At 37.2% G+C, this 18,764-nt stretch overlaps 1 protein-coding gene across 1 annotated transcript; it reads right to left on the bottom strand.

The window, feature by feature from the left end:
* Positions 1–4,190: 4,190 nt before the first annotated feature.
* LOC131320444 (protein phosphatase 2C 37-like) lies at positions 4,191–6,484 on the bottom strand. The gene is made up of 4 exons (XM_058351154.1): positions 5,860–6,484; positions 5,421–5,744; positions 5,123–5,228; positions 4,191–4,769 (listed from the first exon to the last, which is right to left on the bottom strand). The coding sequence occupies exons 1-4, from the start codon at positions 6,307–6,309 to the stop codon at positions 4,435–4,437; spliced, it is 1,215 nt and encodes a 404-aa protein (XP_058207137.1). The 5' UTR covers positions 6,310–6,484; the 3' UTR covers positions 4,191–4,434.
* Positions 6,485–18,764: the final 12,280 nt, after the last annotated feature.

Here is an 18,764-nt window from a genome sequence, read left to right as displayed (position 1 = left end):
GACATTGGTTGAATGTGATTCAAACTTGAAATTTTTTTTGACCCCATGAATTAATATTCTTGGAGTCGCCACTACCTTTGAGTTCAATGCTAGCTTCATAACTAGAACGCAAGTAAAGCGAATTGCCAAAGCTTCAGCTTGAAAAACTGAAGAGCCGTAACAGAACTTGGAAAGGCCATATATCCTCTAATCACGCACCGTGGCTGCTTTCGAATCCCCCACTCCTATAGAAGCATCACAATTAAGCTTAAAAGAGCCCCTTCTATGATAAACCCATTGCGACATGCTTTGCAAGAAGTACTCGACAAATCGGATGTTTTGTAATGGAAATTCCCCAATGCTTATTTTGTTTTTCTTGCTTACTTCATTGTCCATGAATTGGCCATTTAGAAATTGTTCATCGATAGAAAAATTTGCAACTGGGATAGATTGAATACTTCCCGCATGTGTTAACTTAAGCCAATCGGATTATGTTTAGCTGATTCTTAATTTCTATTGCCATAAAAAATGCTTTTGTTAGCAATTGGGAAAGCACTATGGATGTCGGTTCTTATGTGTTTGAACAGAGAGTTTTTATGTCCAGATCGACTAGTCGTTTCTCATTCTTATGCGATACGGTAGTATTCCTTCTGATTAAATTGTAGCAGTTATTCCTCCACCAGGATCTTGAGTGCAGAGAAAGGTTGATTTCAAAATGACATTTTAAGAGGGAAGATACCTGTGATCTGAAGGTATTTTTTTCATCTGAAGTTGAAGGCTGTGATTTTCTGCCTTGCATTGAAAGGGAAAGTGTTCTATATATGCTTCTACGCCCTTGTAACTGTTTCCCCCACGTCAATCTGTACTTCTCTTTTCTCGCGATGAATTCCCTAGTTCTAGTCTACCCCCCCGTATTCCAGGGAATTCTTGGACTTAAGCCCCAGTTAACCTTAGCAGGGATTGAGGGACTTCTATGCCAATTAATCTTGACAAGGCAATCAGAAAGCCATCGCTCATTTCATGCCAAAAATCATTTACAACTAAGAAAAATATACTGTGTGATCGAAAGAATTGGAATCTTTAGAAAAGAAGCATGTGCTATATATTATCAAATACATTTTAGCAAGCTGTTTTGTATGCAACTTATATTCTACACACGTAGAAGATACAACTACTTGTACATACAAGAATAATCTCAGAACGAAAGGCAAGAAATCTGGAGAGAAATAAATAGGCCCTAGGCCAAAATCTTTGTGCACAATTCAAGGCTGAAAATCTGGAGAGGAATAATCCGCTCTTGCAATTCAAACTTTCTTGTTCTGAACGTTCCTTTTCTTTGTCAAAACAAAATAGAGGCTTGTGAGTTGTGAGAGAGGTGGAACTTTAGAGGGTAAACAAATTAGTGTTAGTAGCATTGTTGTTGTTTCAACTATACTAGTCTCTCGTATAAAAATAAATAAAATGCACCTTTAGTTTGTTTTCATGTTTCAATTGGTACCAAGCTTGTAAATTCTGAAATAAGTACGCCCATCTGATGTCCTAGGTCAAGTCAGATAATTCGCAATAGGACATACTTTTTGCTTCTATTCTCAATCTTTGCTCTTTTTGACTTTTTGTAGTTTGAGATGTTTTTTTTTTTTTGGTAAATAGTTTGAGATGTTGTTAATGAATATTACGCACTTACTCTCTCTTTCGCTGACATTCACGCATGTGTATTATGACTCAGCTCATGCCCAAATTTTGGTCTTGAATTTTTGATTCGAAAATTGTTAAACCCAATGTCATACAAAAGTTGTAACCGACCTGGCCTGGAACCTTATTTTCCCAGCAACAATGCTATACACTCAACAATGCAAACACAACTTCAAACACAATTTCTCACATACATGTGGGACCCACACACTATTATATGTATGTGAGAGGTTGTGTTTGAACTGTTGTGTGAGTATCATTTTTGTTTTCCCAGCTCATATTGAGCTTGTCTATCCTAACTGGGGTATTTTATCCTATACTTATCTTAACTCAGGGCCGATCCAAAGGTTTTTAGTGCCTAATACCTAATAAAAAAAAAGTGTGCTCTTAAAGAGTTAGTACTTGACAAAGACTGGGTTATGGGATGATGGGTTGGGCTAACTCATTACCTCCAATTGGACATTTTTTTTTCATTCTATTGGGTTTAAAAAGAAAAAAAGTCCTACTCAAATCCAAGTAGTAAAAATATTGGAATGCCCATAAACTTTAGAATTTTTGGGATGCCCAAAGCCCGGGTCTCTTGGGCCTTGGGGTTGGGCCGGCACTGGGTGGGCTAACAATGATACTCTCGCCATCTAAATTTAATTAGATACTATATTCCAGTACAGATTGTGATATAGTATTGATGCCTCTTCAGAGTCAGTCCTGAGTTAAAGCTCGTGTTGCGGCCGTTTTAGGCCCCTACAAAATTTCAAATTTTAGCGGCCCTTCCTAGTTCTTAGATCATCCACACTAAACTCGTTATTCTCATCTTTTCGCCGCGGTGCTCCAAAAAATGCCTGGCACCAGACTCGCTTCTCCCTTTGAAAAGTGAATAGTTCCTCGTGTTCTTTAACGTGCCACTGTTCATATGTTAAAGAGTATTTTCCTTTTTTTTTTTGGTTTGTTCCTACAATACTGGGGTGTGATTGAAATATAAAAATCATATTTTTAATGAGATAGTTTTAATATAGAGAGTCTGATGCAGTAGATATTTTAAAAGTGAGTAGCTAAAGTAATAAAATAACTTTTAGCTCTCTAATTTGATCTAAAATTTAAAGATACTGGTGCGAATGCTCTTACTCGTTATATAGTCTAACAAAATTTGCCTATTTTCAATTTTTGCCCTAGACTCCCAAAAAGTCATGACCGGTTTTGTGCCTCCCTCTCGACTAAAAATGAACTACAGCTGGACCTGTGGGAAGATCCGTATCCTTGATGGAGCCCCCTTATATCCCCGTTTCCAATGAAATAGAAGTATCGCTCTACATTTATCCATCCACCACCACAAGGTTCCAATAGTTATCACCTTCAAACTTATAATCATTCATTCAATCTTTAGATACTACTGTAGTAAAATTGAGAGAGAGAGAGAGAGTTTTCTTCTTGATATTGATTGCTCCAAGGTGTCCCAGTCTTAATTAATTGAAATTGGTTTTCTCCAATTGCATGAGGAAGACAGTGCCCAAAAAAATCAAAATTTCATGATTGGAATTCATAATGCCATTCGATCAAATGGATGAGGTAATTCCGAGCTATCTCCATTAGGACCATTTCCAAATGGACGTACAACAAATGAGGCAATTATTTTTTTTTATGTTCTCTAAAACAAAAAAAAACTCCCTCGGCAGTGAATAAATTTTTCCAAGACCTGGTTCCATCTCCAACTTCAACCAGACAATGGGGTCTACTGGTATACCAAAAGCAGCCTAGGAGTAAGCCGATGACAAGGGAAGATTATTCAGTAGTCCCGAACTACCACGTCAGCTGTCCCATGTGGTGCTCCCCAACAGTGAGACCTAAAGCATGCTCTTCAAACAAATTCACATGGCGCCGCAAAGCCTCTACCACTATAATCATGTAGAGTTCGAAATTTAACCGCTTGTTTGGAACTTGCGAAAAAGAAAAAGAAAAAAAGGAAAGAAAAACTTTGAGGAAAGTGAAGAGAAAAATTTGTTGCGTTATTTTCTTATCTGGATGATCTCACAACAAAAAAGGAAAAATAGTTTTTCCTTTATTTATTTTCTTTTCCTTAGGTTCCAAACAAACCTTAAATATGTCTCACAAAATTCCATGGTTAATTAAGGCTCCATTTGTTTAGGCGTAAAATGTTTTATCTATTTTCCGGTGTTTGGTTGTGCATTTTCCATCATGGATGAAAATGACTTATTCTCAAATTTTCCGTAAGTTATTTTCCGAAATGAATCCGCTGCCTTCTACTGCAATTCTCACTGCTCAATTTCATCGATCAACAGTCCTGACCCAGTTCAATTCCAATATTTTCAGATCTTTCTACCGTATAAGTCCCCCCGCCCTCTCTACACTATTTTGTCTATTTTCCAATATTTTCAAAAGCAAACTTTTTTTGAATAAGGACAGAACAAGAACAAATCTCAAAAATCTTAGCGGAAATTAACCTCATTTTCGTAGGTCTTCGTGTGTTGGTATCTATGACACCTCAGTATCTACCGCACGCGACAAAGAACAACTATCATCTAGATTTGTAAATTAAACAACCGGGATAGATGTTGATTCCATTTACAATTGGATTGCTATCTAGAGGAATTCAATTTGTAACCCCTATGTAATCCTCAACGGAAGGTAGGTGTACATCGGTACATCCTTAACAAAACCTAGCTTAAGAATGAAAATATACTTCAAGTTGTAGTAGAATTTAAGAAAAGGAAAATATGAAAGCAAGAGGAAGAAACTCTGATGACAAGCCTATTGACCTCTTCTTAAATCCACGACAACTACGCTTATATTATCCGTACCATGCCTAGCCAAAGCCAACTTAGTCAACAAAATTGACGCATCCGAACAAGCCTTGTCGGAGCTCTCCCCGGCGGCAATCACGTTGACTTCGCTCCCAGGAGATTGCGGCGGCGACAGTGGCTTCTGTGACCGCAAACACATTTTCGCGATGCCGCACGCGGTGTCGTTGGAGACCACGTCCCACAGGCCGTCGCTCGCCAGTATCAGGCACTCGTCCTCTGCCGTCCGATCCGTTACGGTTACCTCCGGTTCCGGTATTACAAACGGCTTCAAATAATTGTCACCTGAAAATATGCAGAAACCATCATATATCAGACCAATTATTTTTTAAAGAAATCTAAAGTTGTATTTGTACCGAATGATTAAGGGCACGTTTCGGGTAAGCTAGAATTCGTACAACTTCTAGTAGTTATTTATAGCCAAGTTGCTTACATTAAATTAAAAATTGTAGAAAATGTGTTGGGTTAATGAAAAAAAATGTATTGAATGTTTTAATTTAGTAGAAACAACTTTAACTTTTGATTATTATTATTTTTTAATTCAGTACTGGATGAATAACTAAATTGAAGCAAATAAAAAAGTAAGCAGTGAAAAAATTTAGTGGAAACCTTGCCTAAGAAATGGATTTGGAGCATACCTATAGCCCTTGACATTGCTAAGACTCCAAGTACCCTTGCTCCATCCCAATATATAACTCGGCCACCTGCGTTTTCGATCCGTTCAAGTTCATCCGGTCGATCGGGCTGCAATTTATACATTTAAAAAAGAAAAGAAAAAATCAGACCAATAAAATGACAAAAATAGCATCAAAACACAGAGAAGAACTAGGCGCATGATTTCACGCGCCAGAGAAGAGAAGACAAGCCGATCAAGACGAGGAACTCCACGCACGATACAAACAGGCGCACAATAGATCTAAGCTAACGAGCCCGCACCTTGTGATCGGACGAGAGAGGAATCGCGACGCCGTTTCGACAAAGCACGGCGCGAGAGTCGCCGCAGTTGGAGACCACAATCTTATCCGGCGTCACGACGGCGACAACCGCCGTCGATCCCACCGCGTCGCACTGCGGCGTCCGGAGCTCGCACCTGCAGTTGGATATCGAAACCCCGGCGCCTCCTTCGCTGCACCATTCCGTCACCTCCTTGTCCATACGCGAGAAACTCCGCTCCATCGTTTCCTTCCACGAAGCTTCTTCACTTCCTTCCACCTCCTCTCTCACTATCTCGTGCAATCGTTCTCCGCATTTCATCGCCACCTGTAAAAATCAGACCATTAAAAGGTCCCATAGAGAAGCTACATAAGAAAATTTTGCTTCGCGTAAACACTTTTGTTAGAACTTAAAGTCTAACAACTTTGATTTAGAAAATTACATGTGAGCAACCATGGCCGTCGTACACGCCGTAGAAGTTCAGATCATCAGATTTCCGACGGTTCCGGCAAAACGAGGGGTGAATCGCCACCGCGTCTTCCATATCTCTCCTTCTTCCACAAACTGAGGTCATGCCAAACTTCGGGCCGTACTCCTGATCCTGAACCACCTCAATTGGCTCGATTTGCGAAATCGGCTTCGTTTCTAACTCTCCGTTCTCCGCCAATTGGCCTTTGCTCATCACAGAAATGTCAACAGCGTTTTCGAACTCACGAGCTCGCACGACCTCCTCTACCTTCTGCCGTTTCCTCCCGTTCTCCGGTGCCACGTCGGCGGCGAGCAACTTGAACGGGGGGATTTCCATCCGCCGCCGCCTCACGCCCCGCAAGCCCGGCTTAACCGGTGCCGGCGTCTCTGTCTCACCGACAACTCCGCAACACATCCCGGCCATTAATTACCAAAAATAATCTTGTCCACGACAAATCTGTTTCCTCCAATTAATGAAAACCCTTTGGGAATTCTATTGAGATGTCTTGGGAAGATTACGAGGAGGCAATTATAATGAAGTTTCGCAGGGAGAGGAGAGGGAGACGACATCCCACATGAGGAGGAAAGAGGGTGGTGGGGGCCTTTTTACGGGCAGATGCCTGTCTTTTCCCGGTCAGTACTCGGACACGTACACAAAACAGTTTTTTTTTTTTTTTTTTTGAAAAGATATATACACATATAACAATTGGTGTGACGTGAATGTCTGAATAAAAGGAGAACAATTATCCATCCAAAATACACCCCCAAAAAAATAAAATTTCACACTTAATTGTATGGGACTCATATTAAATTTTTGTACAAATAATCGGAATTATTGAATTTGTTTAAATATATTATTTTTAAGAATTTTTGAGAAAAAATTAACTCATTCGAACATCAACAAGAATTTAATCAATTCTTTCCTTGATATTACGAGAAGAAAAATTGTACGAATCGACCAAACTCTTTCAAATATCCAAATGTGTTATACGGAGTACTTTTGTAGAACTATTAAAATAATAATTCTAAAAAAAATTGAATAACTCTGACAATCAGTGTAGAATTCTAAAAAAGTTCAATGATATGGGCCGGTGTACATAGTTGGACTCATCCTCCTCATGGTTCGCCCTACCGATTTGATTCTCTTTCTTCTTGTTGAAAAGTTTTTGAGGTAAGTGGACAAATGGGATACCAACACGACGGTGCAAAAAAGAAAGCATCTGGTCGTGGAGAAAAATTATCATCTTTTCTCCACATATTACCGTGAGAGAACCATCCCAAAATGTGTATTTTCCATACTAGTGTATCTAAAAAATGGAAGCACCTCTCTCTGCACCTAGAATAATCACCACACTTTCTCTTCTTCTTTCCCTTATTTTCCATTGGGTTTATATCCAAATTTGAGTGGCAGGAGGGAAGGACCAAACCCTGCCTTTAGATCGGGTTTCCCTTTCCCCTTCTCCATCAAAATCGCTTGTCATTTGCCGCCGTACTGCTTCTGGGTTTGCAACTGCGTGGTCTGTAACGCCCCGACTTTTCGGAAGCAATATAAAGTAAAATCTTAAGAAAATTTGCTAAATAAATATAATTTTTTTTAAAATAAAATTTAACTATTACAATCACAAGATAAATTTACTGATTCAAAATACATTAACTTCAGAGCTGACTCTAGGCTTGATACAAATCCGAAGAATACTCGATCTTCGTTCTTGATATTCTTTCCGTGTTGAACTGCACCATCTTTGAATCCTCTCCATTGAATCCTGTGCCCACTGGCAAATTGATCGCCGAAGCAAACGATTTGCCAGGATACAGACGTATCCTTGAGTGATAAATCACCCAGTAGAATAATCCAACCCAACCACCCCTCTTACTTTACAATTAGCAGGTAACAAGATAATATTGAATCGAAGAAGCCAAAACAAATATTCTCCACATAAGCCAGTTCATTACTATCCATAACCTAATGTGAAATCTAAGATCTCTCCGCGAGATCTTTCCTCCCCAACCGCTAGCTATGCCCTGTCCCATGAGCTCACTTTCTTTTGTTGTTGCGGATTGCACTTCAGTTATGTACCTAGCGTGTATCCCTCTCATTACAACAAAAGAAAACTTATCATGCCCGAATCATAACTAGGGTTCGCTTATCTTATATACCACTTCACAATCATCACTGGACTTACTTTGCCAGTATGAATATATCATTCATCATTGGGCTTCTTTGCCAATCATCATTCATCAATCAACACTGGGCTTACTTTGCCAGTTTCAAACCATCACATCCAACTCATCACATCTCAAAATCCCGCCTACAGGCAATCTAAAAATAAAACTTTCTAATTTATCCATTATCTAGCATCGTCTAGATGAGTTCTATTTCGCAACACCACCCCATGTCTCTATGGTCCAATCTAGCATTCAAATCAAGTATCGATGCAATATACAACAAATCAATAATAATTAAAACAATTAATAAACAATGTAATCACGCAACTTATTATGAACGGGCCGTTGCCCTTAATCTTGTATGGTCACAATGTCAATAATAAAGTAAGAGTTTTAAAAGGAAATAAAAAGAAAAATTTTATGGGCTCTTATTAATTAATTATAAGATAATAGATTAATTAAAAACTAATTTAATACATTAATTAGATAAAAATATTAGGATATTTATCATAACCTTAAATAAGAGTCCTAAAGGTCCTCTGCAACCAGTTGAGTGTCAAAAGTTGGGTTCGGAGGGTCACGGGATTAAATTAAATAAAGACGTTAAATAAAGTGGCCGAAAGTGAAGTAAATAGATAATAAATAATTTACAAATTAAAATATGTTACGGTTAACAAAATTTCATCTTCAGAAAGTAGAGAGTCTAAATAAAATTATTCGGGCATTAATAATAAGGTTTATAAGGTCGTAAAGAATTTTTGATTGGAAACGCTATAAAAATAAAAATAAATAGTAGATTAAATAATAAAAAAAATATTAATTAAACAAGATATCATCTTTAAGATGCAAAAAGTCTAAAAAAAATTAGTTTGGGTGTTAAAACATTGTTTGGAAGGTCATAAAGATTTTTCGTTTGTAAACTTTGATAGATGACTAATAAATAATTTAATAAATAGATAATTAAATAAAAAAATATATGATCTTAACAAGTTATGATCTTTGAGGTGTGAAAAATTTAGGAAAAATAGTTCGGGGGTCAAAAATAGGGTTCGGGAGGTCGCGAAGTTGTTTCGAAACGTTTAAAACCAACTTAATCTACCAGATAAATTAAACTGATATAACTAATATATTTTATACTAATATGATATTACACTGTAATAAAATAATATCAGATCAGTAGTTTTTTATAATAATAATATCATACGGATTGTAAAATAAATATCAGAAGGGTCATCTTCTTCGTAAATAATTTCAAATAAAGTGTTGGGCTCAAAAATAATTTTAATTTGATAAATATGGCAGAAAACACGCGGTTATCTATATTTTTTTCGTTCGGGACATAGGGTTAAGCATATAAACACTTAATATACTTAGAGTAGAGGTTGGATAAGATTATAATACCTTTAATCGAATCGAATTGATTTAAAAAAACGAATCTTGAATTTTGGGGAAGAAAACTTCGGGTTCTTTGATCGGAAGACTTTGGGATCGGATTGAGGCTTGTTTGGGGATGCTCTGGGTTGTGGGAAGAGTTTGGAATGATCGAATTAGATTTCGGTTAGGTCTTGGTACAAAACCCACTTTTCTCTCTCTTTCTGTCTCTCTCTAAAACTCCATTGATTGGAGCTTGGGTTTCTTTTGTTTTTCTCTTTTTTTTTTCTGGTCGGCGTGTGGGGAATATTGTAGTGTAAATTTCGTGGGTCAAGGGGGTGGGGTATTTATAGGAGAATTTTGGTAGAAGATGATAAGAGTTAATTTAATGGGGTTGGGTTCATGGGATTTGGAATGGACGAAGAGGACTTGATTTTTGGGTTAGAGAGGAAGTAGAGACTGAGTAGGAGACGGAGAGACGGAAGGAGTTTGTATTTGTGCACGCATGTAATTTGTGTGTAGGAAAAAATTAAAAAAGAAAACATGTATATATTACATATTGCATGCATAATTGTATTTTAAAAAAAAAATTACATTAAAGAAAATAATTCTAATAATATTATATTTAGAAAAAAAAATTGCGTCGAAAATTCGGATCGTTACATGGTCACCGGTGGCTTTATGCGTCGCCGACTTGGGAGTTTAATCGATAGGGGGCTAGGCAAGAGAATGACTGCTCGATGATGGAGGGGAGTGTAATTTTGAAATATTTAAATATTCATCCTCTTTTTCTATGCAATGTAAGAATCCATCCCCCCCCCCCCCTTTTTCATGCTTATGATTTCATCCTTGCAATATGTAAATTACCTTTATTACCTTTTATTTTATTTTGTAATATATATATTAGTAAGGGGGAGAGAGAGAGAGAGAGAGAGAGAGAGAGAGAGAGAGAGAGAGATGAATTCCAATCCCTTAATTTATGGCTACAACAGGGGGAAGAACAGATCACTATTTTCAAACTTTCAAACTTTCAACAGATTCCACTGATTTCTCAGTTCTATTTTTGATGGTAAATTGATCACTTTATTACTTTATCATGTCAAGTAAGCCAATACATATCCTTTTCCGTGTTGACGATCAATCTTACATGACCAATGTATGTCCCAAATAAGATGTTCAAAGCCATGTTCATCACGAAACTTTCCTGTGATTCCCCTTGCAACATTAGATTTTGGTGGTAAATTACCCATGTTTGATAATTTACCCAGATCGAAGCAGAATTCATTATCAAGTTAACCATTTCAGTGGTCTATTTTTTGTTACATTTTAAATGCCCACAATCAAAAGAATATATTCTCTATTGCAATCTAAATAATGGACAACCAATTCCCCAAAACCATCTGGACTTTATATACCAATTTAAAAGTAAGAACATGGCTTAATTACCATAAAAAAAATAAGAACATGGCTCCTCAATCAATGTCTTTAAGCCATTTAAGCTTGCACGATACGCTGTCTCACGTATTTCTCCCACATCTACGTCTCGATGTTTCCTAGAACGAGGATGTTTGGCCTTAATTCCTCGCGCTACACTCCTATATCTTGTACGTTTCTGCGCTGACTCTTCCACATCAAGTCTAGGATGTTTGGCCTTAATCTCTCGTGCTACACTCCCAAATCTTGTGCGAATCTTTAATGACCCTTCCACATCATGATTTTTTTTTGGTGTCATACCTTTTATCTTTGAAGGTGGCGTATCTTCAACTACTGCATCATCTAAACCAACTTCTTTTTGTTTCAACCTAGCTCCCCCTTCCATTTTAGTAGGCTTAAGTCCTGAAATAATGTTGGACATTCCATTAGGTCATAAAAAAGGAGGTAAATTTGGAGACTGTTCACGAAACTTTCATGACCACACTAGACTGGACAATGCATGAAACATGGATTTTTAACACTCAAAATTGGTATTGTCCAAACTTATGTCATGCAACATGGCCAACAAGACATGATGTTAAAAGTGTGCATGGTAAAGTGACCTTGTAAAAGGAAACACTAATAAATAATTATTTGCTAGTTTCAAGTAGACTGGTCTTGACCATTATAAAATGGCAAATTTATCACCTACTAGCATCTCTTTACAATGAATTCAAATTGTCAAATTAACTTCACGGTTGACCATTATATTATGATAACTTGACCCCATGGTTGTATGCCTTATTCGTTGATCAAGTTGGCCAACCAAACGACAAAAAATCATATTTCCCACTACTCTTGTTTCAAGGAACATGACTACATTACCATCAAACCGTTACATGGTTAAATTATCATGGTATTCCAAGGTAACATTACCATAACGATTACAAAGATACATTACCATTCCTAATCTAACTTCGAACCGATTTTAAAAAAACGTCACACAAACAATATAGCATTTAAAAATGATAATTTTAGGACAATTCCACGATCATTTTACCACATATTTGTTTTTTTTTCAATGTTCAAGTTAGCCAACCAAGAATGACAAAATCATGGCTAAATTACCACCAAAAAAAGGAGTTACTCAAACTGTTGCATGGTTAGATGGTTAAATTAGCATGACATTCTATGGTTTCATTAACATGACGATTACGACTTTACATTACCATTTCTAAGCTAGTTTTGAGCAAAATTTAAAAAAATATGACATAAACAATATAACAATGAAATCAAGGAATCAAACACGGACAATTTAAGGAATCGTTATTTTTAGGAAAACTCGACATATCTACGTTATGACAAAATCATGAATTCAGTAATATCGGCAACAATCTTAATTTTACTTAGAACACACAAGAACAAACTTAATTAGGAACCCCAAATCATGATTTCATGAATATCGGGTTAAATCTCATTGATTCATGACATCCAGCCGATTATCCTACTGATTCATTCCATTGCGACACACTATAACAAATTTTGCACAATGGTCATAAACAAATCAGATTTACAAACGTAACTTATGTCCAATTGGCAAATCCCAAAAAAGCTACTGAAGAACAAAAGGGGGTTTAAGGGATAGACTTACGAGATCTGGGCATGTCGGTTTCGTCACCTTCTTCTCCGCCGCTGGCTTCAACCACGTAAGGCTTGATTGTTTTTTGACGGCGCGAAGTTTTCCGCAGAAAACCCCATTCCGAAAGGATGGGAGAATTCATTCAATGTCGTTCGTCGCTTGTATTGGAAAAAATGGAGGACGAACGAGATTGGATTGCCGACTGGTTTGGGTTTATACCGACTAGGGTTTTTGGAAATTTTGAGCTCCAAAATCAAATGGATGGTTTCCGATGAAGATGGATATTGTCGATTAATATTAGCAACGAGATTTTTGGGATATGGACGCGAGAAATTCGCAACACTGGTAGCAGGACGGAACGTGATTCTCGGGAGGACGAAAGGGATTAAGTCTTCGTCCCATTTTCCTTTGCGCGCGCGCGCTCTCTCTCTCTCTCTCTCTCTCTCTCTCTCTCTCTCTCTCTCTCTCTATATATATATATATATATATATATATATATATATATATATATATATACATACACACATTTTATATATATAACCCCACTAAAGGGCAATAATGGGATATAAACTAGCACGGAGACGAAATCATAATTAATTCAAAATAGTAGGACGAATTCTTAACTCTACTAGCCTTCTAGGATGAATAATCAAGTCTCCCTGTAATTTTTTGCTTTATTTCATTTTTTTTGTTTGGATTTAGTTCGGTTTCTGTCCAAATTTAGTCCGGTTTATTCTGATGATTTGTTAGTCATGTGCTTAGTACTCCCTCCGTCCCATAATATTTGTCCGGTCCGCGAAACGAAGACTACAAAATAATGCATTTCTTTCGAGAAAAAATTTAAATTTTTTTCTTAAGTTAAAAGAACTCGTCGAGATCTAGTAAATTGTTGAATTTTTTTTCAACTTTTCTTACAAAAATAGTATTATTTTTACGTCTCCGTTTTGCGGACCGGATAAATATTATGAGACGGAGGGAGTTAGTTTTATTTTCTGTGAACCTGATCTCGCTAGGCGAGTTTGAAATAGTGGTGACAGCGATTATCGTGGTGGTGGTGTGGAGATGGAGTGGTGATAATGGTGGCGACGATGGAATAGTGGTGATGGCGGTAGCATTGATCAGTGGCGGAGCCACTTGAGGACGAGCGGGGGCATGCGCCCCCACTGAATACTCTTTTTTTTTTTTTTTTTTTCAGATTTTGTATTTTTTTTTTCTGTAATTGGCTTCTTCAATTGTTCTTTGTTTAATCACTTTAATACATTTTGTATATATATTTCATTCTCAACTTTTTGTTTCCAATATTACAACAATTCCACTACACTTGCGAAGTGAGATTTTTAATGAATAAAAAGAGAGTCATCACTCATCATTTGAAACTCCTCAATACATAATGTCCAAATTTGTAAGTGGCTAAACCATGGGTTATATGCATTATACTTCATTAATTATTCACAATTTTAAAAGTAATTTTGTCATTGTCGATAGAACTCACAACGCTTGACGAAATAGAGGTTTAAGCATAAAATTTGAAAAGAAAAGCAAATTTTTCTGATTGAATCAAGATTGCTGAATATTAACATTTTAATTATTGTGTATCTAACTGTTATTAGACTTGGTCCATTGAGACAATTCAGACAATTGATTTGTTTTGATAGTTTATGAAATTACTACCTTCCTTAGTAAATGTGTTAGCTTTTTTTTAAAATTATTTTTATCATAAGCATTCTTTTATTATTTTGATGTTGCTAATTATGATTTTTTTTTTTTTTGAAGTGTGTTTAAAAGTACCCCCACTATCGTTAATTCTTGGCTACGCAATTGGGCATTGATAGCAATAGTAGTGGTGGTGGTGGTTGTGCTACGGCCGTAGTGTGGTGATGGTGATGACAATGATGGCATAGTGGTTGTGGTGGTAATGGTGACGGCAGTGGCTCGTAGTAGTAGCCGTGGAGCTGGTGGTTGTAAAGGAATAGATGATATAGAAGTACTAACAAATTCAGTCAGAATTAATTAGGTAGTAGACTACTTAATTTTTATCACTTCTAAAACCCACATTTAACAGGCACTTAGAATTTAAAAAAAAAAAAAAAGGCACTTAGAATTAAAAGTTAGATGGAATGGACTTATCAAACCAATTTAATAACTTATTATTTAATTCATTCAATTTTAAGTGTTGAATTGAGTTATCAAAAAATCATCAGTATTTTAAACTCATGTCTAATGGAGTATAAATAAACTATTCAAACTAAAAGCCATATAACGAAACAAATTAAAATACCAAAAAGTTTTTGAGTAAAATAAATGCGTGGACTTGTGTAGGTTTGCTTCGGTAAGGTTTTCTTGAGTTTATAGTCTGGGTGCTTTTAGCAGTAACTTGTGTATTTGATTTAGTAGTTTTGGTTCATTCATGTACATTGTGTACGTTGTGATGAAATCTTTTTTCTTTAGCTGATGAGTAAATTGCTTGACGGTGATAAAAAAACATATACACATCAATGCGTGGACGTAACCAAGGGCAGCTATGAACACGTAGAGATTGAATGTCAACACTGATGGACCCTTTGTAGAATACTATATTTTAGAGTTTTTATGTTTTATAGTATAGCATTATTTTGAAAAAATACTACTACTACTACTACTACTCCAATATTTTGGAGTTCGATTTGCATTCTTGTCGACACGTGTTGACTCATGACGTGGAGCTGAAGGTGCAGATCCTTTCCACCCCTTTTTTTCAAAAAAAAAAAAAAAAGAATCACCAGGAAATTAATCCCTTTCCTCCCACCTCCCTCCACGTTTTGAGCACTATCCCCTTTCCTGCAAATACTAGTTGTATAGTATTACTCTCTATCAGCCCAAAAATATTTGTCCAGTCTATTAAAAATAATATAATTTTTGCTAGAAAAATTCAAATTTTTTTCAACAACTTTTTAGATATCAATGATTTTTTAAATTTGTGAATAAAAGTTTGAATTTTTTCTTAAGAAAATATGTATTTTTTAAGATATCGTTTTGCGGACCAGACAAACATTGTAAGACAGATGGAGTGGTAGACTAGTAGTAGTATATTTTTACCGTCCATTTTCCTTGTTAGGATTGAGAACCTCTCAAATCTTAAAATTGAGATTTATACAAGGAAGACCGGTCCTGTTATGACCCGTCCTAAAAATGCCCACCTACCAATGTTCGAAAATGTTCATTTGTAATTTTTCAACAACAACATTAATTATACTGAAATTATGTAGACAAATGTCACTCCATATGATTTCAAAAGCACATTTCTGAAAAATAACAATGTCATCAGACTGATGAATCATAATAACTTTTTAATGTGTAGTGATTAAGGGTTACTTGGTGTACTATTGACATGATTTTTGCTATAATTAAACCACTCAATGAATTTTACGAAATGAACCGTCAAGATAAATTTGAACAGAACGTATAAAGGACCTGGGAGGATCTAAGTCCTGCCAAGTGCTATAACACAACTTTTAATTCGTCTCATGTTTGGATTATGAGACGCAAACAAATGTAATAAGACCCCTCCCTATACCCAGAAAATTAACAGTTGTATTGGACGTAGCCCAACCTCTTGACTGCAATTTAGCATCTCCCAATCTTCATTCTCTCTCTAAAAAAATCCCCCTCTCTCCTCTCTAAAAGCTAAAACCCCGTTCATCACCGCAGTGGGGAGGAGGCCTCCGGCTCCGGCTCCCTCCCCCCTCCTTTTTTTGTTCCCTCTCCCCTCCTCGCCTCGCTCTCGCCCGGCTTTTGGCGTCCCGTTCTATCACTTTTGGGCGTCCGTTGCTGTTGGTTCCGGCCTGGCCCCCTTGCGACGGCTCCGTTCCGGCGATCAGTGGTGTTCCACAGTCCGTTGGCCCGCACGGTGATTCAAGATCTGTGGTGCTTGACGTCGTCGAATAAGGTGTGCGATTGTTTTGGGTGAGGGTTTCCTTTCTTTTTTCTTTTTTCCGGCCGTTTGGCTCGGGCTCTACCGGCTGGTCTCCCCAGTCCAGTCTGTACCGGTCTAGTACTCTAGATCCGGAGAGTGTTGGGTGAATAATTTTAGTTAGGGTTTCAGTGGTCTGGCCGGAGTAGAGGGTTTCGGTGGTTCGGTGGCAGTCGTGGGAGAGTTCTGGGGTTTATCTTGGCAGCGGCAGTAGGTGGTGGCTGTGTTAGGGTTTTTCGAGATCTATTTTGATTCTGTTGATTGGCTGCTTCTCTCTGTTTTGGTTAGTGGTTAACAACAGATCCAGCGAGAGTGAGTGTTTGTTCTTCGGCTGCTGTGGGTGCGTTGGGCCTGCCGGAGTTCGTCCTCTGCATTGCCTCGGCCTTTGCACTCGGAGCCTCGCGTGGCACCGGAGGTTTGCCTCGGAGCCCCCTGGTGGACTCCACAGCTCTGGATTGGGTCTCCCGGTCCAGTTCCGGCATGCGGCCCTTAAGGCATGTCCTTGGGAGCAGATATTTATTTTCGCTTGCTTTCTGTTTTTGTGTGATTATATCTGTGCTTAGTGTTTTAATGGTTTGTGCTAGGATTTCGTTTTGGTATCTCTCTGCCTTGCCTTAGACGGGATTCTTATGTCGACACTTATGTCAGCTGCTTTTGCAGGGTGTCCTTGAGTCTGTAGTTCGTGTGCTTAATGCAGTAACTTGTGTCTCGGATATAGATAATTTGGTGCATTCCTGTAATTTGTGATGTAATCTTTACCTTCAGGTATTGTTAAATGAAGTGACTGTTTTAGAAAAATAGAATACATGCCCAAAACCACCAACAAAATACCCCTGTCCAGTCCCCCAATAATAGCGGCATAGAGTGCACTGCTAGTACTATTTGCAACATAGACTACTCGATTAGCTCAGCAGTGTTTTTAAAAGGAACCTTCACCAAATGACGAGAAGCCATGTGGGTAGGGTAAGGTGAATAAAAATAGGGCGCTGCTATTCGCAGCCCTCTATTTACTCCCATAGCCCGTTAAAAATTTTCAATTATACTCGACAGTTAGTTACCGAAATTGAAATATATTTTCAGCGTCCAATTACCGAAATATAATATTTTTTTCAACAGATGTTTACCGAAAATGCATGTTCGGCAGTTGTTTACCGAAAGTTGAATATATTTTCGACATGTAGTTACCGCAATATAATCTTGTTTTCAACAGCAATTTACCAAAATGTTATTTATGATTTTCAACAATCATTTACCGAAATTTAGTGGGCTACGGGAGTAAATAGAGGGCTGCGAATAGCGGCGCCCTAAAAATAATATGGGTAAAAATCACTTACACCCCCTCATCTATCACTCTTTATCACTTATACCTCCTCATCTTTAAAATCGATCCGATACACCCCCTCATCTTTCAATCTTTATCACTTAACACTCTTCTGTTTTTATTTTGGACGGAAAGTGTCAAGTTTCCATTCGAATTAATTTTATTTTTGGTCATTTTACCCTACTTCTTACAATTACCAAGCATTTTCAACCACAACTCCTTCCCTTCCTCCATAAGATGTATTCTTCTCCCTCCTTCAATAGCAGAAGATGCATTAGGTTGTTGAATAAGAAAAAGAAAAGAAAAGACATTTGTTACAAATGCATAGAATAAAAAAAGAAAAGAAAAAGCATATTATGTTATAATTTATACAACCTAGGAATCTTCTTTCTCTATTAGCCTCTGATTTTGAAGTCCTTATAGGGGTTGGTACCCCACATTTGCAAGGGGAGCCTTTATTTTTGTTGTTGAAGGAGGAAGAAGAATACAACTTATGGAGGAAGGGAAGGAGTTGGGAATGAAATGCTTGGTGATCGTACGAAGTAGGATTTTATAAGTTTAAAGAGGGAAATGATGAAAAGGATGGAACTTTCCATCCAAAATGGAGGGTAAAAATGACCCAAAAAAATTAATTGGGATGGAACCTGCCAATTTCCTTCCAAAATATAAATAGAAGGGTGTTAAGTGCTAAAGATTGATAGATGAAGGGGTGTCTGATTGATTTTAAAGATGAGGGGGTGTAAGTGAGAAAGAATGACAGATGAAGGGGTGTAAGTGATTTTTACCCAAATAATTTTGAACCGACACCATTTGACCTCATTAGACATGGGGCATCTTTTTTTTTTTGAAAATGTCACTTCATTTCAACATCCCAAGGGGAAAGATTTCATAAATACAAGGAGAGAACCAAAACTACTAAATCGAGACACGAGTTACTGCTTTAAATATGAAAGATCCTCACAAAATCAGATCAGACAAACAAAATCACAAGGGACAAGTTATATACATTGTCAATACAAT

The sequence above is a fragment of the Rhododendron vialii genome, chromosome 3a (assembly GCF_030253575.1).
Source record: "Rhododendron vialii isolate Sample 1 chromosome 3a, ASM3025357v1".
NCBI lineage: Eukaryota > Viridiplantae > Streptophyta > Magnoliopsida > Ericales > Ericaceae > Rhododendron > Rhododendron vialii.
Note: the sequence above shows the minus strand (reverse complement) of the source record. Positions and strands in the feature narration are given on the sequence as shown.

Bases quoted from the DNA above. Each gene is read 5' to 3' on its own strand.
- LOC131320444 (XM_058351154.1), bottom strand. From the start codon at position 6,309: ATGGCCGGGATGTGTTGCGGAGTTGTCGGTGAGACAGAGACGCCGGCA. The intron at 5,745-5,859 runs GTAATTTTCTAA...TGATTTTTACAG, and splicing joins ACGGCCATGGTTGCTCACAT to GTGGCGATGAAATGCGGAGA. The intron at 4,770-5,122 runs GTATGCTCCAAA...GCATATTTTCAG, and splicing joins AGCAATGTCAAGGGCTATAG to GTGACAATTATTTGAAGCCG.